Here is a 21404-nt window from a genome sequence, read left to right as displayed (position 1 = left end):
GATTGACTTTTTATGTTTTTTCCCCAACGGCGGATTCAAGAGAGATGCTGGCGTTATCATCTCGTCCTGAAGAGATTATTCTACCTGGATGCCTTTCCAAAATAAATCCAGATTAGAAGAAACGGTGTCAAACCCGGCCCCCACCCACCCAGCCAAAAGATAAAACTATGATCCTCTCTCTTCCTGATTCACATTTGGACTGCGGGATGGCCCTTTTTCCGGCCAGGCAGGAACGAGCCACGTGGGAAACACAGCGAGTGAAAATAACAGGGAACTAAATAATTTTCGTCTCGGCCGCGTGGGTTACATAACATGATTGTCTTCACACACACACACACACACACACACACACACACACACACACAAAACCTAGCAGAAACACTCCTAGCCCAGAGCTAAACCTCCTTCTGCATCTCCCTTCAATGGACTTTGAAACAACAGTAGAGAGAGACACAATTGTGGATGATATCTAAAGCAAGAACCAGCCAGCCTTTCTTCCTCTTGAACCACTGCTTCGTTCTTTTCTTCCTTTTTTTTTTTTTAAGGGGGTGGTCGAAATTTTTAGCCATGTCTTAGAAGTAAGATAATAGAAGTAACACAGAGTTGCATGAACAGAAGGATAGATTCAAGATCCCACCAAGTAGCGCTTTTTAAGGCCTTGGTGAGACCTCAGCGGCTAAAGTGCCGAGCTTGTCGATCGAAAGGTCGGCAGTTCAGCGGTTCGAATCCCTCGTGCTGCGTAGCCGGGTGAGCTCCCGTGACTTGTCCCAGCTTCTGCCAACCTAGCAGTTCGAAAGCAGGTAAAAAATGCCAGTAGAAAAATAGGGACCACCTTTGGTGGGAAGGTAACAGTGTTCCGTGCCCTTTTGGCATTGAGTCATGCCAGCCACATGACCACAGAGATGTCTTCGGACAGCGGTGGCTCTTCGGCTTTGAAGCGGAGATGAGCACTGCCCCCTAGAGTCGGGAATGACTAGCACATATGTGCAAGGAATCCTGCCTCCAGTTTTGATCGCCACAATATTAAAAAAATAAAGATGTAGAGATTCTGAAAAGAGTGCTGAGTCACATTATTTTCTTAGTCGGCTTGTCTTATTGCTATTATTACTGTGAGAGGGATCTTGGAATCCTAGTGGACAACCATTTAGATATGAGCCAGCCGTGTGCAGCAGCTTCCAAAAAAGCCAACACAGTTCTGGGCTGCATAAACGGATAGAATCAAGATCATGTGAAGTGTTAATATCACTTTACAATGCCTTGGTAAGGCCACACTTGGAATACGGCATCCAGTTTTGGTCACCATGATGTAAAAAAGATGGAGACTCTAGAAAGAGTGCAGAGAAGAGCAACAAAGATGATTAGGGGCCCGGACGCTAAAACCGGTGAAGAATGTTTGTAGGGATTGGGTTCATCTAGTTTAATGAATAGAAGGACTAGGAGTGACGTGATAGCAGTCTTCCAATATCAGGGGGGCTGCCCCAAAGAAGAGGGAGTGAACCTGTTCTCCAAAGCACCCGAGGGCAGGACAAGAAACAATGGATGGAACCAATAACCAAGGAGAGAAGCAATCTGGAATTAAGGAGAAACTTCCTAACAGTGAGGACAATTAACCCGTGGAACAGCTTGCCACTAGAAGTTGTGGGTGCTCCATCACTCGAGGGTTTTAAGAAGAGGCTGGACAACCCCTTTGTCTCAAATAGTGTAGGGTTTCCTGCTTGAGCAGAGGGGACTAGAAGACCTCCAACCTCCAAGTTTCCTTTCGACTCTGTTATTCTTGTCCTAATTTTGGTTATAAGTCAAGGACTACCATACAGAGGTGGGATTCAAATAATTTAACAACTAGTTCTCTGCCCTAATGATTTCTTCCGATAACCAGTTCACCAAACTGCTCAGAAAGTTAATCACCGGTTCTCCCGAACTGGCTGAATCCCACCACTGCTACCGTACCTGTATATAGTGCTCCAAGTATATTCTATTCTATGCATTTAGGTCTAAATTGGCTGTAAACCACCCTGAGTCCTTCGGGAGAAGGGCGGTATACAAATTAAATTATTATTATTATTATTATTATTATTATTATTATTATTATTATTATTATTATTATTATTATTATTATTATTATTAAATTGCTACAATCCATTTGGGAACAGACTTTTTTTCCCCAAAAGAACAAAAATTTCCAAATAATAAAAACTCACCTGTATCAAATCAAAGGAATACCTTTATTTCAAAATACGGAGCAGCCTCTCCAAACGTCTGCTAAATTGACCTGAATTAACCTTTTAGTACTTAAGGATGTTCCTGACCACACATTATTACGGCTTGTGATTGTTGCAAATGCTACATAACAAATACCTTAGGCTTCCATGTGTTTAATTTAAAGCATATATACCTTAATTGCTGCAGCTCCTTTGCTTGGCTGGGCAATAAGACAAGCCGACTAAGAAAATAATGTGACTCAGCACAGAGTGAACTCAACAGGATCTGCCGTTCTCTGTTTGTTTCTTTAACTCCCTTCTGCCACTCTTCATCACAATGTACAAGTTGCCATACTCTAAAACTACAAACAGGAGAGAAGACCTTGTGTTCTAAGGAGAGCTAGAAGCTCTGCAGGGCCACTAAAATTTAAGCAGATGTTTCACCGCACCAGGTGTTTTAATTTAGATCTGTCCTCAAATCCGGAGATGCAGGAATTCATTCGGAGCATTCAATTGTCCAAAAATATATCCTACACATCCCAAGTGATTCTGCCTTGACTGCAGCAAATCTCTTCTCCGTTGGCATCCGCTCAGCAAGAGTTAATTTATTCAGCCATATCACACTGTCAAAACCAATGAGTTTGTGGACAACGAAGGCACCACACAATGCCCGAAGCAGAAGATAAAAAGACATGTGACCTTTCACTAAAGAATCCCAGATTCTGTAATATCTCACGTAGTTAGAGAAGGAGACCTAACGTAGCACCTGCTCAACATGTCAATGAAGAAGGGGGTCAACCTATTCTCCAAAGCACCTGGAAGGCCAGACAAGGAATAATGGATGGAAACGGATCGAGGAGAGATTCAACCTGGAAATAAGGAGAAATTTCCTGACGGTGAGAACCATCAACCGACGGAACAGAAGTTGCCTTCAGAAGTTGTGGGAGCTTCATCACCGGAGGCTTTAAAGAAGAGACTGGACTGCCACATATCAGAAATGGAGTAGGTTCCCCTGCTTGGATTAGATGACCTACAAGGTCCCTTCCAACTCTGTTATCCTAACGGATCCCATCCTTGTTGGATCTGGGATTCAAAGGATTCAATTGGATATAGCCGGTCCCAGGAGGTACAAAAATAAGACCTAATCAACTCCAGTGAGTATTGTCCAACATCTAATGATGCTTTCAGGTCAAGAAAAGCAGCTCAGACTTGCCTTAGCACAATATGTAAACACAATTACGGTCTTGATGGAAGGAAGTAACAACTTCCTGAATGTAGGAGGACTATTAACAACAGTGACCAAGCTACTCTCCTCCCACTTGCTCCACAGATGGGCGTTGTGTAGAACATTTTGCCATTTTAAAAAAAAAAATAATAATCACAGGTTGTCGTGTTACCCAATCTGATAAACTCTGGTTAATGTGGTTAGTTTATAAGATTGATGCGGCTTCTTTAAACTGCTCAATTGACATTAGGCAGAGTAGAGAAAAAGGGGGAAGTTAGTTTGACTAAACTTATAATAAAATCTTTTAAGAGGAGCAAAGCAGGATACACCACCTAGAGACACCAAGTTGGGTGCTTTGATAGACAAGGTGGTTGACTTCAAAGCATGAAGATATGTCACTTTGGACATCAAAGGGGAAGGAGCAATTATCTATCTTCGCCTTGTTTCTTCCTAGTAGAGTCATAAATTGAATTTAACCATTCTCTTTTGTGGTGGAATATGACTCCCGGTGTTTTAACAGGCAAGCTATTTACATATTAACTTCTTCCCTGTGTGATAATATCAGGCATCTGGCATTAAAATTTAAATAATGTAACAGGATAGCTTCATCTGAATGTCATCGGTGCATTCTAAATACAGGTTGTGCAAATACACTAAACAGCTTCAGTGCCAAAGATGGAATCTAATTACATCGGGAGGGTAGACAGCCAGGGACACTCCAGGTGCCCTGTACTACAATTCCCACAGTTCCTTGTCCTTTGCTCACACTGACTGGGATCTAAATATTATTTTTTTCAAAACACACACACACACACACACACACTACGTTGTCTTCATCTGAGCTAAATTATAGTCAGTGAGTCAACTTTGCATTTACATCTGCTTCTCAAAACATCCATGGTTCCAGAAGAAACATTCTCAGCTGCGTCTTCAAAAAAACCCCTTCTCAAACATATCTAGTTATCAACTGTCTTGGTTTGCGTTTTTTTGTTGCAAAGTTGTGTCCAACCCACCACGAGCCCATGGACAATGTTCCTCCAGGCCTTCCTGTCCTCTACCATCCTCTGGAGTCCATTGAAGCTCACGCCGACTGCTTCAGAGACTCCATCCAGCCACCTCGTTCTCTGCCGTCCCCTTTTTCTTTTGCCCTCAATCGTTCCCAGCATTATTAGGCTCTTCTCAAGTGAGTCCTTCCTTCTCATTAGGTGGCCAAAGGATTTCAGTTTTCTCTTCAGGATCTGGCCTTCTAAAGAGCAGTCAGGGTTGATCTTCTCTAGGACTGACTGGTTGGATCACCTTGCAGTCCAAGGGACTCACAGGAGTCTTCTCCAGCACCAGAATTCAAAGGCCTCAATTCTTTGGCGCTCAGCCTTCCTTATGGTCCAACTTTCACAGCCATCCATTGTAATTGGGAAAACCAGAGCCTTGACTATACACACTTTTGTTGGCAGGGTGATGTCTCTGCTTTTTAGTATGCTGTCTAGATTTGCCATAGCTTTCCTCCCCAGGAGCAAGCGTCTTTTAATTTCATGGCTGCAGTCCCCATCTGCGGTGATCTTGGAGCCCAGGAAAATAAAATCGGTCACTAGCTCCATTTCTTCCACATCTATTTGCCAGGAATTGAGAGGGCCAGATGCCATGATCTTAAGTTTTCTTAATGTCGAGTTTCAAGCCAATTTTTGCATTCTCCTCCTTCACCCGCATCAAGAGGCTCTTTAGTTCCTCTTCACTTTCTGCCATTAGAGTGGTATCAACTGCAATATCTGAGGTTCTTGATATTTCTCCCAGCAATCTTAATTCCAATTTATGATTCATCGGTTAGCCTGTCTAGGTGAGCCTTCTCCAATTGGGGAGGGGGGGGACCCTCACGATGGATGGATGTCATTCTCCTGCTTTCTCAGCAATTCTGAAGCCTGTATAATTGGATCGTGTCCAGCTTCAGGAACTGTTAAATCCAATTTTTTTTACTACTGGTTCTGTGGGCGTGGCTTGGTGGGTGTTGTGTGGCTTGGAGGGCACGGCAAGGGAAGGATACTGCAAAATCTCCATTCCCTCCCCACTCCAGGATAAGGATACTGCAAAATCTCCATTCCCTCCCCACTCCAGGGGAAGGATACTGCAAAATCCCCATTCCCACCCCACTCCAGGGGAAGGATACTGCAAAATCCCCATTCCCTCCCCACTCCAGGGGAAGGATACTGCAAAATCCCCATTCCCACCCCACTCCAGGGGAAGGATACTGCAAAATCCCCATTCCCTCCCCACTCCAGGGGAAGGATACTGCAAAATCCCCATTCCCACCCCACTCCAGGGGAAGGATACTGCAAAATCCCCATTCCCACCCCACTCCAGGGGAAGGATACTGCAAAATCCCCATTCCCTCCCCACTCTGGGACCAGCCAGAGGTGGTATTTGCCGTTCTCTGAACTACTCAAAATTTCCGCAACCGGTTTTCCAGAACCTGTCAGAACCTGCTGGATTTCACCCCTACGTAGTCCATACAATCTATCAGATCATGCTTCAGACCAGATTGTGGTCACCGCAGTGGTTGTTCAGTCCAGTTCGCTCCCGAGAAGACAGTCCTGTCTTCACTTTCGATATTCTTGCTCGTGAACGCAATCCTTTCCCACGCAAACATGTTCCAAATGGCACACCAAATAAAAAAAAACAGCAACCACCCAACGATGGAAACAGGAATGCCAATCCATGTAGCGTTGCAATAAACAGTTCCTTCTTCCTTTCCAAGTTGGCAGCGGCAGAACAGGTAACACCTGCGTTACCTGCTGAGTTTGAATCATGCGGAGTTTGGTAACGCGTGGAACAATTTCAAAAGGTAGCATTTAAAAGGCAGTCCTTACGAAGCTCAGGAACGAGATGTCTTCTAATCCAGGAGTGGACTTTTTCTTCCTGATGGATCAAAGCAGGAGTGAAATTCGATCGGTTTGGACCGGTTTGGGCAAACCGGTAGGGACGATTTGAATCGGTTCGCCAAACCGGTAAAAAACACCCCTGGTTAGCCTCGCCTACACCAGCCCATTTGTCTGCTCACCTCCTCGCCCCTTCCGGCCACTTGACCAATTCAATGTGAAATGCTGCAGCAGAGAGAATCTGAACTTTTCTCACAGAAAAACAGAGGAGCTGCGACAGCCTGTCCCTTTAAGGCAGCGGTTCTCAACCTGTGGGTCGGGACCCCATTGGGGGTCGAATGACGATTTGCCAGGGGTCACCTAAGACCATCGGAAATATGGGACGTATACTTGCGAGTCGAAGAATCGCGCTCCAATGGTTGACTCCACAAGCCAGCTGCAGGCTCTTCAAATCGCTAGCCGAATTCGGCTTCAGGCGCGATGAATTAAAAAAGAGAGAAATCTTTGCTCTGATGTCTCCCTCTCAAGCCAGCTGCAGCCACTCCCAATCGCTAGCCTAATCTGGCTTCAGGTGCGATAAACTTAATAGGGGAGGAGTCTCCGCTTTAATGCCTCCGTCCTCAAGGCAATCGCAAGCAGTTCAGATCGCTAGCCAAGACGGCTTCAGGCGGGATAAATTCAAAACGAAAATAATTTTACGGTTGGGGGGTCGCCACATCATGGGGAATTGTATTAAAGGGGTCGCAGCACTATAAAGGTTGAGAACCACTGCTTTAAGGTACTTCGACCCCTGGGAGGGAGGGGGCCAGGAGGGGACCATAAAGGGAGCAGCATCTCCGCTGTGAACGGAGGGAGAAAAATTAGCATTCTCTCTGCCACAGCATTCACTATGAGCCTTTCTGGTGCTCATATGCACATTATTTTTTCCTACCGGGTTCTGTGGGCGTGGCTTGGTGGTGGTGGGGTGTGTGTCATGTGACTGAGTGGGCGTGAGTGACATCGAGTTGGCCACACCCACTCAGTCACAGGAAACCCACCCCACCAAGCCACGCCCACAGAACCGGTAGGGAAAAATTTGAATGTCACCACTGGATCAGAGCTACTTAAACCCTCATCTCAACAGCTGGGAAACTAACATTGTGCGACAGTGTCAATAGAATCAGAACACAGCTGGAAGGGACCTTGGATGGTCTCCTGGTCCACACACCCCCTGCTCAAACAGGAGACCGATACCATTTGAGACCAGTGGTTGTCCAGTCTCTTCTTAAAAACCTCCAGTGATGAAGAGTCCACAACTTCTGGTGGCAAGTCGTTCCACTGGTTGATTGTTCTAACTGTCAGGAAATTCCTCCTTCGTTCTAGGTTGCTCCTCTCCTTGATGAGTTTCCAGCTGTTGTTTCTTGTCTTGCCTTCTGGTGCTTTGGAAACTCATCAAGGAGAGAAGCAACCTACAACACAGGAGAAATTTCCTGAAAGTGAGAACAATCGATCAGTGGAACGACTTGCCTCCGGAAGTTGTGGATGCTCCAAGACTGGAAGTTTTGAAGAAGAAATTGGACAGCCATTTGTCTGAAGTGTTGTAGGGTTTCCTGCTTGAGCAGGGGGTTGGACTAGAAGACCTCCAAGGTCCCTTCCTGTTATTCTGCTAAATCAAGTTCACCCAGTAACTTTCTGGAGGAGAGAAAATGAGATTCCTTGTAGAGTGTTCCCTTTCAGCAAAGCTCTTCCTAAGCATTCCAAATTTCTCAGCAAAGGCCTCCTTCATCAAGCCGCAAATCTGGGCTGCAGGCTACCCATTTTCAAGTTGTTTTCGTTTTCTAGCAAAAAGAGGAGGCGTTGGGTTATTCTGTGTACGCCGCCGTTCCTAAATATCCCTCACTCGAGATCTCTCGTTACTTAAGACTTCGGTGCCTTACATCTTTGGCAGGCGGACTCTTTGTTCTTGTCTTCCAGGAAATTATCTGGGCTAGAGGTGGAGTGAGTAACGCCTTTTCATCTCCCGATCTGGTAAGTCGCACACAGGGGCATGATAAAACAAGAAAGAAAAGAAAGAAAAGAAAGGGAGGGAGGGAGGGAGGGAGGGAGGGAGAGAGGGAAGGGAGAAAAGGAAGGGAAGAAAGGAGGGAGGGAGAGAAAGAAAGAAAGAGAAAGGAAGGAAGGAGGGAAGGAAGGAAGGAAAGAAGGAAGGAAGGAAGGAAGGAAGGAAGGAAGGAAGGAAGGAAGGAAGGAAGGACAGGGAGGGATGGGAGAGAAGGGAGGAGGAGGAGGAAAGAAAGAAAGAAGGAAGGAAGGAAAGAAGGAAGGAAGGAAGGAAGGAAGGAAGGAGAGAGGGAGGAAGGGAGAGAGGAAGAAAGAAGGAAGGAAGGAAGGAAGGAAGGAAGGAAGGAAGGAAGGAAGGAAGGAAGGAAGGAAGGAAGGAAGGAAGGAAAGGAGGGAGGAAAGAAGGAAAGAAGGAAGGACAGGGAGGGATGGGAGAGAAGGAAGGGAAGAAGGAAGGAAGGGAGAAAAAGAAAGAAGGAAGGAAAGAAGAGAGAGAGAAAGAAAGAAAGAGAAAGAAAGAAAGAAAGAAAGAAAGAAAGAAAGAAAGAAAGAAAGAAAGAAAGAAAGAAAGAAAGAAAGAAAGAAAGAGAAAGAAACTTTCTCAAATCTGGGAAGAATTTCATTTTCTGTAAATATCAAAGCAGGAAGTTTGTTGCCCTCCAAAACTCACGGCAAGTACAGGTAGTCCTTGAATTACAACAGTTTATTTAGTGACCGTTCGAGGTTATAACGGCACTGAAAAAAGTGACGTATGACCACTTTTTGCACTCACGCGTGTTTCGGCATCACTCCCAGGGTCACGTGATTTATATTCGGATGCTTGGCCACTGACTCGTATTTATGACGGTTGCATTGTCCCAGGGGTCATGTGATCCTCTTTTGGGGCCAAGCAAGGTCAAGGGGGAAACGGATTCATTTAACAACCGTGTTACTAATTTATGAACTGCAGCGATTTGCTTCAGGGATGTGGCAAGAAGGGTTGTAAAACGGGGCCAAACTGTCTTAACAAATTTCTCGCTTAGCAACATAAATTCTGGACTCAATTGTGGCCGTAAGTCGAGAACTACCTGTACAGCCTATGTGGACCAGATCAGAGCTGAGCTACAGTTGATCCTCGACTTACAACCACGTGTTTAGTGACTGAAGTTATAACAGCACTAAAAAAAGATGACTTCAGACTGGTCCTCATATTTATGACCGTCGCAAGCATCCCCAGGAATCATGCGATCAAAATTCAACTGCTTTGCAAATGGTGTGTATTTACAACAGCTGTAATATCGCGGGGCCATAGGACTCTTCTTTTGACCATCAATAGGAGAACCTGGGTTTGCTTAATGACCCCACGTTTCCCTTAACAACTGCAGCAATTTGCTTAACAGCTGTCAAGCTCAGGGGGAAATCAGGAGATCCAAGCGGTTCAAAATGAGTAGAAAGATTTACTGTAAGCTTAAGCTTTCCGCAAGAATCTGGCCAACTAACAGTCAAGGGAAATGAGCGGGGGATAAGACTTAAATCTCTTGCAGGGGCGCAGAGTGATGACACATGATTGATTGACGCATTTGTCCCCTCCCTCCAGTCCAACCTGCTCCTCTCCTACATCAACCCTAGCAAATAAAGTCAGGCAGATTCACTTAGCAACTGCCCTGTTCAACAACGGCGATTGTGACCCTAAATCAAGGATTACCTGTAGCTATTTATCAATTGCTAGAGAAAATCTCCAGGAGGTTTATCTAGCAATTTGCAGACAGCCACAGATTCTCAGGCTCTGATCTGCTGGATTTAACTAGGTGGAAGAACAATGTCCTAGTTCTCACTGAAGCAGGAAACGACGCATACCTCTTCTGCCACAAGGAAGAAGCAAGTCTAGGCACACTTCATTCCTTCAAGCCTAATAGGATTAAACAGAGCGCAGTCATCCCTGCACAGAACTACATGCAAAAGAGATCGCCCATCACATTAAAAAAAAAAATGCAATTGGCTAGGTGCACACTACACAAAAGAGAACCTGTGGCATACAGTGCTACGTATTTCCCACACCGGCTGGGAAATTCTTGGAGTCCACATATCTTCAAATGGTTACAGTTGGGAAAACACTGATCTGGGCTGAGATGTTGTCATTGGAGAAAATAGGGCACACAAAGCAGGGAGAAAATTCTCCTTTAATACAAAAAATGGTTAGCTTTCAGGGTCTTCAGTGACTCGAAAGCAAAGTTGCTATCTCTTAGAAACACGAGAGTCTCTATTTCAGATTGAATAGAATAACAAGCGTTGGAAGGGACCTTGGAGGTCTTCTAGTCCAACCCCCTGCCCAAGCAGGAAACCCTACACCACTTCAGACAAATGATTATCCAACATCTTCTTTAAAATTTCCACTGTTGGAGCATTCACAACTTCTGGAAGCAAGTCGTTCCGTTGATTTGTTGTTCTCACTGTCAGAAAATTTCTCCTTAGTTCTCGGTTGCTTCTCTCCTTGATTCGTTTCCACCCTTTGCTTCTTGTCCTGCCCTCAGGTGCTTTGGCAAATAGCTTGACTCCCTCTTCTTTGGGGCAGCCCCTGAGATATTGGAAGATGCTATCTTGTCTCCCCTAGTCCTTTTTTTCTCTAGATATACCCAGTTCCTGCAACCGTTCTTCATATGTTTTAGCCTCCAGTCCCCTAATCATCTTTGTTGCTCTTCTCTGCACTCTTTCTAGAGTCTCCACATCTTTTTTTACTATGTTCTAAGGTTGAATCCAATCTTAGAACATAGAGCAACAGAGTTGGAAGGGGCCTTGGAGATCTTCTAGTCCAACTTCCTGCTCAAGCAGGAGACCCTGTTCCATTCCAGACAAATGATCTTCTAATCTCCTCTTGAAAGCCTTCAATGATGGAGCACCCACAACTTCTGAAGGCAAGCCATTCCATTGGTTGACTGCTTTCACTGTTAGAAAATTTCTCCTTAGTTCTAGGTTGCTTCTCTCCTTGATTAGTTTCCATCCCTTGTTTCTTGTCTCGCCTTCTGGTGCTTTGGAAAATAGTTTGACCCTCTCATCTTTGTAGGAGCCCCTTAAATACTAGAAGACTGCTATCATATCTCCTTCTTTTCACTACAGTAAGAGAAAGGTTCCCCTTGCACAGATGTGCTAGTCGTTCCCGACTCTAGGAGGCGATGCTTATCCCCATTTCAAAGCTGAAGAGCCAGTGCTGTCCGAAGACGTCTCCGTGGTCATGTGGCCGGCATGACTCAACGCCAAAGGTGCACGGAACGTTGTTCCTTTCCCACCAAAAGTGGTCCCTATTTTTCTACTTGTGTTTTTTACATGCTTTCGAACTGCTAGGTTGGCAGAAGCTGGGACAAGGAACGGGAGCTCACTCTGTTAGTAGGGATTCAAACTCCCGACCTTTCGATCAACAAGCTCAGCATCGTAGATATACCCAATTCCTGCAACCGTTATTCATACATTTTAGCCTCCAGCCCCCTAATCATCCTTGTTGGTCTTCTGTGCATTTTTTGCAGAGTCTCAACATCTGTTTTTATATTGTGGTGACCGGAGAATCTTGTTTCATTGGGCTGAGTATAGATTTCCAAATTTTCAGTGGACGCGCACACACACAAAAACGACACCAAGCTCTGTTCTGTGCTTTGTAACACTCTGCTATAAAACCTCGGTTTGTTGACAATGTCCGTGTCTCTCTAATGAGAAGCTGAGTTTTACAACTGCTACCCTTCATTGCTTCACCATGCATCCGGTAAGGCACATTAAATAATTATGAGCTTAAAAGAGGAAAAGTGTAATCCTAACCTAAACCACCTTCAGAATAGAATTGGAGGCGCCTCCAAAAAAAAAAAAAAAGTCTTGAAAATGGTTAGGAAAAGGCCACAGAACCTCACTTAGTGTTGAAAACCCCTCGCCCGTCCTAAATAGTAAATTTCAAATGTGTCAATTCATTTTATTTTGGATCCAAAGGGCCACTTAGCCAAGTAAAATTCCTGACAGTTAGAACAATTCATAAGCGGAACGACTTGCCTGCGGAAGTTGTGAATGCTCCAACACTGGAAATTTTTAAGAAAATGTTGGTGACTGAGATGGTGTAGGGTTTCCTGCCTGGGCAGGGGGTTGGACTAGAAGGCCTCCAAGGTCCCTTCCAACTCTTGTTGTTATTATTATTATTATTATTAAATATATGGCATAATAGATTGATACCAATAAAGGAGAATGCTTGCAGCTCAGAAGAGAATGGGGGTTTGTGAAATGGATGAGAAGAGAAGAAACCCCACTTTCTTCTACCACTGATGCTGTTACCTAGTTGGGTCATGAAACATCTGCAAGAAAACCACCAAGCTCACAAAGCATCAAGGACACACACACACACACACACACCACAGTTCAGCTCCCAACTACAAATTCTCTTATTTTAACTGGAAATACATCTAAGGGTTTTTATAGAGGGCTGATGGCTGGCCTCTCCCCCAGCCTCTACCTACTTCCTTTCCAGACGGCAGGTACAAAGGAAAAAAACGAGGAAACACTCTTGAATTCCGAGAAAGGACAAGACTGAAACTCCATCCAACAACAGTTGGGGCTTTCTGAAGAGATGAAAATTTTAGAAGAAAGTATTTGCAGCTGAAGGTTGAACGGTGGGGTCCTTGGTACTCTCTGAGTTTGATGGTTTTCTCATGGACGTTTCATGCCCCAACTAGGTAACTTCATCAGTGCTAGAAGGAAATGGGGGTTTGTGGAGTGGAGGAGAAGAGAAGAAGAGGCGGAGGAGGAGGAGGAGGAGGAGGAGGAGGAGGAGGAGGAGGAGGAGGAGGAGGAGGAGGAGGAGGAGGAGGAGGAGGAGGAGGAGGAGGAGGAGGAGGAGGAGGAGGAGGAGGAGGAGGAGGAGGAGGAGAGGAGGAGGAGGAAGAGGAAGAGGAGGGCTGTGGGGTCCTTGGTGCTCTCTGAGCTTGGTGGTTTTCTTGCAGACGTTTCATGACCCCAACTATGTTACATCATCAGTGATGGACTTGTGGACTTTGCTGGCTGAGGAGCTCTGGGAGTTGAAGTCCACAAGTCTTAAAGTTGCCAAGGTTGGAGACCCCTACCCTATGGGAGGTGGCAGTATCTAGCTGACCTTGGATGATCTCAAGAATTAGCAGAGTTGGCTCTAGTTAATATTTTTACGAAGCCATAAAACTGCTGGGCGGGCTAGGAATGTTTGAAAAAAATGAATTCAAATTTCAACTATTTTGAAACTTTTACCAAGAAAGCTGCAGTCTCAGGGAATGGCATTTTGAAAACTCTTCTGCTGAAATTCTTACTCAAATATCTTCTTTTATCCAAAAAAAAAAAAGAAAAAAAGGAGGGGGGACTTTTTAAATGCCCAAACTGAACATCCATTACCTTTGCTTTAATAACATATATTGGCTTTTATTGAAATTATCCAACTGGGTTAGAATTCAGTACTGCCGAGTAGGGGACACAGTGGCTCAGTGGCTAAGGCGCTGAGCTTGTTGATCGAAAGGTCGGCAGTTCAGCGGTTCGAATCCCTAGTGCCGCGTAACGGGGTGAGCTCCCGTGACTTGTCCCAACTTCTGCCAACCTAGCAGTTTGAAAGCACGTAAAAAAAATGCAAGTAGAAAAAATAGGGACTTTGGCGTTGAGTCATGACGGCCACATGACCACGGAGACGTCTTCGGACAGTGCTGGCTCTTCGGCTTTGAAACGGAGATGAGCACCGCCCCCTAGAGTCAGGAACGACTAGCACATATGTGCGAGGGGAACCTTTACCTTATCATCTCCTCTGTAATCTATTGGTCCATCTGGCACCCTGCCATATATTGTACGCTGATGGTGCAAATGATGATTTATCAATGAAGAATAAGTATTCATTATAATGCTACGGATTTTCAAAACCCAATCTGTCTGTGGAGATTACCAAAAAACGGTTTCGCAACTTTTCTGTGGGGAGAATTTTTTTCCTTGTATAATGCATTTAAAAAAAAAAATCAATGCAGTTTTTTTTTCCTTCCCTGTAGCTTTGTCCAAAACTGGTTTACACTGATTTTATTATTAAAGCTTATATACAAAATACTCTAAAGCTGAAATCTAAATCAATTTTCCCACCACAGGTAGAGCTACCTGCTTAGATTAAGTCCAGCTGAGTTCAGGTGCGATTCACTCTGAATAGATTCTACCCTGCTTCTCACCTTTGAGTAAACATGTAGAAGGTTATACTTAGTTGATTCACTGACAGATGAATCAGCTTTTTAATAAATAAATAAATACATACATATATGTTTTCTGAGGTTTTCACGGGTGTTTGTATGTAGGTCTTTGGTTGTTCGGGTTTTCTCCCGTGTAAAATTGGAAGTGTCTTGGCGACGTTTCGACGAAGTCTCATTCGTCATCTTCAGGCTTCAGCTTCGTGCTTCTGGGAGCAATTGGCTTCGTGCTTCTTGCTCCCAGAAGCACGAAGCTGAAGCCTGAAGATGACGAATAAGACTTCGTCGAAACGTTGCCAAGACACTTCCAATTTTACACGGGAGAAAACCCGAACAACCAAAGACCTAAATACATATATATGTATATATATACTGAAAAATAAGCCCTAGGAGGATTGTCAAGATGTTCTTAATATAAGCCCTCCCCGCCCCCTGAAAAAATTAAACCCCAGATGTGGTTGTTAGCCAGAGGAATGCGTTGAGTATCGTATTTTCCCCAAAATAAGACCTAATCAGAAAATAAACCGTAATGCAGCTTTTGGAGCAAACATTAATATAAGACCCGGTCTTATTTTTGGGGAAGCAAGGTAGGAAAAAAAATGTATGTAAAAAAAACATCCAAGTCAACCGTTTTTGTATTACAATTTGGTTGTTTCTTCCAGTTTCAAGAGGCCCTGACAACTTATTTTCTGTTGCAGACGGGATAGGATGTCACTCCTAAAAGAATATCTGCTGTGTAACATTTATGCATCACCTAGAAACAATTTTTGTGTCTGTGTGTCTACGTTGAGGGAAGGAAGCTGTGGTTGGCACGAGAACTGATGTTTCCATATGCAAATTCTTCCAGACTTAGCTGGTTTTAAATTCATCAAAGCAATTAACATTCCAGCAATTAGGGTGAGCCCCATCATAAACCCCAAAACAGGGTGAAAAAAATAGCCTCATCTACTAAGACCAGCCACTCCAAGGTATACAAGGGCTATCTGTTTTTAGGTTTAAAACATACACACACACACACACACACACACACACAAACAGGTAGATTTCTGACATTTCAAAGTCTGAACAAATAGAATATCTTGTCTCCTTAATGAGATCAATGCTGCTCTCCTTTTGCAGGCCAAAATAAAGCCCTTGTAATTAATATTACGCTCCCTTCTTAGCAGAGGCACTATTCCCAAGACAGTTTAAAGACCCTGTCATATATCCAGATAACGTTTATTTATTGATTCAAGGTCTATGCTGCCCATATCGTGGTTGGAACCTACAACAACACCAAAAATAACAACAGAGTTGGAAGGGACCTTGGAGGTCTTCTAGTCCAACCCCCTGCTTAGGCAGGAAACCCTACACCACTTCAGACAAATGATTATCCAACATCTTCTTAAAAACTTCCAGTGTTGGAGCATTCACAACTTCTGCAGGCAAGTTGTTCCACTGGTTAGTTGTTCTGACTGTCAGGAAATTTCTCCTTAGTTCTAAGTTGCTTCTTTCCTTGATGAGTTTCCACCTGTTGCTTCTTGTCCTGCCTTCAGGTACTTTGGAGAATAGCTTGACTCCCTCTTCTTTGGGGCAGCCCCTGAGATATTGGAAGACTGCTATCATGTCTCCCCTAATCCTTCTTTTCATTAAAGTAGACATACCCAGTTCCTGCAACCGTTCTTCATATGTTTGAGCCTCCAGTCCCCTAATCATCTTTGTTGCTCTTCTCTGCACTCTTTCTACACTCTTGCTAAAATTCTACGAAGTACATTTGCACAGGTGGGATTCACATACTCTAGCAACCAGTTTGCCCAGCACCGGAAATGCGAGTGTAGGCTTCTGCACATGCGTGAGGCATCACAAAACACGGCAATTCACTCACCCGCCCCATCCACACATGGATGCGACGTCAAACAACACGGCAATTCGCTCGCACGCACCGTCCCTACATGCATGCGGTGTCAAAAAACCAGCGATATAGGATGGGATTGCAACCGGGCGGGTGGGCAGGCCCACCCATAGGTCGCCACTACCGGAGAGAGAACACAATTTTCTTATAACAGCAAAAGTGACCTACTGGCTGACCACAATTCTCAGCCAAATTCCCTAGCCAGGCTTGGCTCCAGCAAAAGGCATTACAGATAGTCCTGGACTTTGAACAGTTCATTTTAGAATAGAATAGAATATCTATTCTATTCTATTTTATCAGTATAAATCGTAAGGATACAAGCAACAAAGTTACAGTCATACAATCATAAGTGGGAGGAGATGGGTGATAGGAACGATGAGAAGATTAATAGTAGTGCAGATTTAGTAAATAGTTTGACAGTGTTGAGGGAATTATTTGTTTAGCAGAGTGATGGCCTTTGGAAAAAAACGGTTCTTGTGTGTAGTTGTTGTTTGTTGTTGTTTGTTTTTTACATTTATACCCCGCCCTTCTCCGAAGACTCAGGGCGGCTTACAGTGTATAAGGCGTGCAGTGCTCTGTAGCGTCGTTTTGAGGGTAGGAGTCGAAACAGTTTATGTCCTGGATGTGAGGGGTCTGTAGATATTTTCACGGCCCTCTTTTTGACTCCTGCAGTACACAGGTCCTCAATGGAAAGCAGGTTGGTAGCCATTGTTTTTTCTGCAGTTCTAATGATCCTCTGAAGTCTGTGTCTGTCTTGTTGGGTTGCAAAACCAAGCTAAACTAAACTAAACAAATTTAGTGAACCAAAGTTAGGACATCGCCGAAAAAAAGCGACTTGTGATTATTTTTCATACTTTATAACCGTTGCAGCAGCTCCCTGATCAGGTGATCAAAATTGAGAGGCATGGCAATTGATTCATATTTACGATGGCTGCCATGTCCCTTTTGGGGGTCATGTGATCCCCTTTTGCAACCTTCTGACAAGCCAAGTCAACAGGGAGGCCACTTAACGACTGTAGCAAGAACGGTCATAAAATGGGATAAAATTCACTTAGCAAAATTTTCACTTAGCAACAGGGCTCTCTTGTGGTCATACGCTGAGGACTGTTTGTACTTTTGGCGGCCTATCCAAACCATCTTCTCCTTTTACAATTCCCTCCAGAATTCCCTTCTTCCGCCACTTACGGTGCCTTCGAAATGGCAGCAAATATATAGATTATTAACCAGAAATATTTTGGTGTTAGGCATAATACTGGAAAAGTACAATAAAGGGAATCTATATTTAATATGACATGCTTTGACAGCAGCAAGAATTGTATATGCACAGTACTGGAAAAATAAGAAAACACCTACAGAATAAGATGTCATTTAACCAAAAAAAAAAAAAAATAGATTGTGCAGAAATGGAGAAACTGACACTAAAATTAAAAGAAAAAGAAGACGCAGAGTATTTTTGAACTTGTTTGACAAACGGTTGGATAGTAAAGGGAGGAATTAGGAGAGGGAGGAACGTATTGTTAGGCATAAATAAAACGATCCACATGATACGCTGTTCACTAAAAAACCGATGTGTGTAACGTGGAAAATATACAAATAAACTTGTTAACAACAACAACAAAAATGTAACTTTGGCAGCTCTTGATCTAACATTCTGATTATCCTATAAATTCCCAGGGAAAATGTTGGTTACGATGACACCCCCCGTGAGTCACCTGGGCACAACCTCATCACACCCTCTGAGCACCACCCAGGGGGAAAAAAAAGAAAGAAAGAAAAATCGATGGACAATTTTGGTCAACCGATAATCAGCCGGGGTATCGGGTTCAATCAATGCATCCTGTGTGCTCCTAACCAGTTCCTAAGCCAGCTGGAAAGACGACACCTATTTAAAGCTTCCAGCGGTTTGGTGCTTACAAACAGGGTATATAAAATAAGGTTGGGAGCAGTAACAATTTTTTTTTTTAATCCTAGCGTCTGTCTTTAGACGGACAAGTAGGTCCAACTGTCACGTCAGAACATAAACAGATTAACTGAGTTGCAAGGGACCTTGTAGGCCATTTAGTCCAAACCCCCACCACCACCCAAGCAGGAGACCCTTACACCATTTCTGACCGATGGCAGTCCGGTCTCTTCTTGAAAGCTTCCAGGGATGAAGCTCCCACAACTTCTGAAGACAACTTCTATTCCATCGGTTGGTTGTTCTCGTTGTCAGAAAATTTCTCCTTATTTCCAAGTTGAATCTCTCCTTGTTCAGATTCCATCCATGACTCCTTGTCTGGCCTTCAGGTGTTTTGGGAAATAGCTTGACCCCCTTCCTCCTCTCTGTGGCAGCTCCTCAAATATTGGAAGGCTGCTATCTTGTCTCCCCAGGTCCTTCTCTTCACTAGACTAGCCATGCTGAGTATTTAACAGATTAACAGAGTTGGAAGGGGCCTTGTAGGTCCAACCCTCCCCCCACCCAAGCAGGAGACCCTACACTATTATTGACTGATGGCAGTCCAGTCTCTTCTTGAAAGCCTTGAGTCATGAAGCTCCCACAACTTCTGAAGGCAACTTCTCTTCCATGAGTTGATGGTTCTCACTGTCAGAAAACTTCTCCTTATTTCTACCTTGAATCTCTTCCTTGGTCAGTTTCCATCCATTATTCCTTGTCTGGCCTTCAGGTGTTTTGGAAAACAGGTTGACCCTCTCCTCTCTGTGGCAGCCCCTCAAATATTGGAAGACTGCTCTCCTGTCTCCCCTGGTCCTTCTCTTCACTAGACTAGCCATCCAAATGAATTTCTGTCTGTAAATCTCAGCCTAAAATCCAATCACGTCTGCAGCAACGGAGGTAGAGTAGAAAGTCCAAAGCCTTCTCTTATGATCTTTTGTGGTCTCCAGCCTCTTCTAAAATTCAGAATGACTTTCCTCACTTGCTGGTGCAAAAGTCTACCGTAGAATAGCACGGGGCTTCCATTTTTCGGGATGCTTCGTTTCTAAGGTTCAGATCAGATCCAGGATGAAAATTTACCTAGGGAAAAACCTACAACCCCCGTTATCCTTCCCAGCATAAAGATATAAAAAATATCTCTATGCTGTTCTTGACTTCTGACTTGGCCAAGCAGATGAGTTGATTTATTGCTGGATTCCTTACAGAAATCCCAGATTCCCAGATCCCCGGGGGGGGGGGGGGCGGAGCCCCAACAGGTTTCCTTTCGGTGTGAAATAGTTGAAGGCTTCAGAGTAGAACCACTAAATTACTGATGTTTGCAACCCTGGACTATAAGTTATCCCCGAGGAGTTCAAAAGAGGAAAACAGCCACTACGAAGCATGGAAGGTGCCAAGAATCACAACCAGAATCAATCAGAATAGAGCTGGAAGGGACCTTGGAGGTCTTCTAGTCCAGCCCCCCCTGCTCTAACCCCAATCCTAACCCTAATCCAGCCCCCTGCTCAAGCTCCCTTACTTTGGTGATGGTCTATGGAGATTCTCAATTATCCAGGTAAAGTCCCAAAGAGGTTTCTTTCTTCCCCAAAAGGCAACTGGACTTTTTTGGGTTATTTTTTTCTTCTTTGACAATATGTAGCTTATCATCCAAGGAAGAGAAGAGAGGAGAGGAGAGGAGAGGAGAGGAGAGGAGAAGAGAAGAGAAGAGAAATAGAAATGAAGAGAAGAGAAGAGAAGAGAAGAGAAGAGAAGAGAAGAGAAGAGAAGAGAAGAGAAGAGAAATAGAAATGAAGAGAAGAGAAGAGAAGAGAAGAGAAGAGAAGAGTTGAGTTGAGTTGAGTTGGAAGGGACCCTGGAGGTCTTCTAGTCCAACCCCCTGCTGAGGCAGGAAAAACCTTATACCATTTCAGACAAATGGTTATCCAATCTCTTCTTAAAAGTTCTGAAGTTAGAACTGAAGAAGCTTCCTGGATGAGAAGCGAAAGGTTTTCAAAGGGGAAAAAAAAGGAAACCAAAAAGTCCAAGGTTTGGTTTGGTTTTATTTTTTAAAAGCCCTTTTGGGACATTTTGCTTTCCCGAAGCCACCTGCTCTCCCCCAAGGACCCACCTGCCTACCTGGCATCTCCAGATTCGCTTCCAGCGCCGGCCGAGCGGTGCACGAAGCTCCGAGCCACGATTTCGGGCTTGACTTTCGGAGCCAGCCAGGAGGAGGAGGAGAGGCTGAAACACGTCGCTTGGCCGAAGGAAAAGCGGCCCTTGAAGCTGCCAGCCGGACCTTTAGCGGGCTCCTTTCCCCTAGGGAGACGACGGGTCATCCAAGGCGGGAGCTTCCGACGCCGAGCTCAGCTTGGGAAAAAAACCCAACGGACCATCGTCGCGACTTCCCTCCGGCTTCCCCAGCAGCCCTCAAGGCAAACCCCAAAGGAAGACAATTCCAAAGGACCAAAAACGCGAGCCAAAGCCAAAGGGAAATTCAAAAAGTAGCCCAAGAAACTTTTCGAAAAGGTAAAGTCCGATGCGCCAACAGATGTGCCCGGAGATGCGCAGCGCAGCCCTGGCAAAAGCGCAGAGCCGGGGATCGACTTAAGAAAACTCGAAGCGGCCGCGCGCGGATCTGCCCCAGAACGGATTGTGTAACTCGCGAACCGCGGCTGGAGTTTGGCCCTCCCTCCCTCCTCCTCCGCCTTCTTCTTTCCTTCCCTCCCTCTTTCCTTCCCTCCCTCCCTCCCTCCCTTCTTCCCTCCCATCCGAGGCATCCCCGCCCGGGCCAGGCGGAGGCGCGGGCACGCGGGGCGGGGGGGGGGGGAAGCGCGCACCGGCAAGACTCGCTTGCGCCCCATCCTGCGGCGGGTGCGGGGCGCGCGGATCTGCCCCAGAACGGATTGTGTAACTCGCGAACCGCGGCTGGAGTTTGGCCCTCCCTCCCTCCTCCTCCGCCTTCTTCTTTCCTTCCCTCCCTCTTTCCTTCCCTCCCTCCCTCCCTCCCTTCTTCCCTCCCATCCGAGGCATCCCCGCCCGGGCCAGGCGGAGGCGCGGGCACGCGGGGCGGGGGGGGGGAAGCGCGCACC

At 45.1% G+C, this 21404-nt stretch overlaps 1 protein-coding gene across 5 annotated transcripts in view; it reads right to left on the bottom strand.

The window, feature by feature from the left end:
• Positions 1-20965, bottom strand: part of PASD1 (PAS domain containing repressor 1) — an 81025-nt gene extending 60060 nt beyond the window's left edge. For 2 of the 5 annotated variants that reach the window (XM_058196578.1, XM_058196579.1), the window contains exon 1: positions 20452-20965. In XM_058196578.1, coding sequence (XP_058052561.1) covers positions 20452-20651 — 200 coding nt within the window. In that variant the 5' untranslated portion in view covers positions 20652-20965. Of the gene's footprint in view, positions 1-20443 lie in introns of all 5 variants that reach the window. The other 3 variants (XM_058196580.1, XM_058196581.1, XM_058196582.1) reach the window with 3 other exon arrangements.
• Positions 20966-21404: the final 439 nt, after the last annotated feature.

This window comes from Ahaetulla prasina, chromosome 11 (genome assembly GCF_028640845.1).
Source record: "Ahaetulla prasina isolate Xishuangbanna chromosome 11, ASM2864084v1, whole genome shotgun sequence".
NCBI lineage: Eukaryota > Metazoa > Chordata > Lepidosauria > Squamata > Colubridae > Ahaetulla > Ahaetulla prasina.
This window is presented reverse-complemented; position numbering and strand designations above follow the sequence as displayed.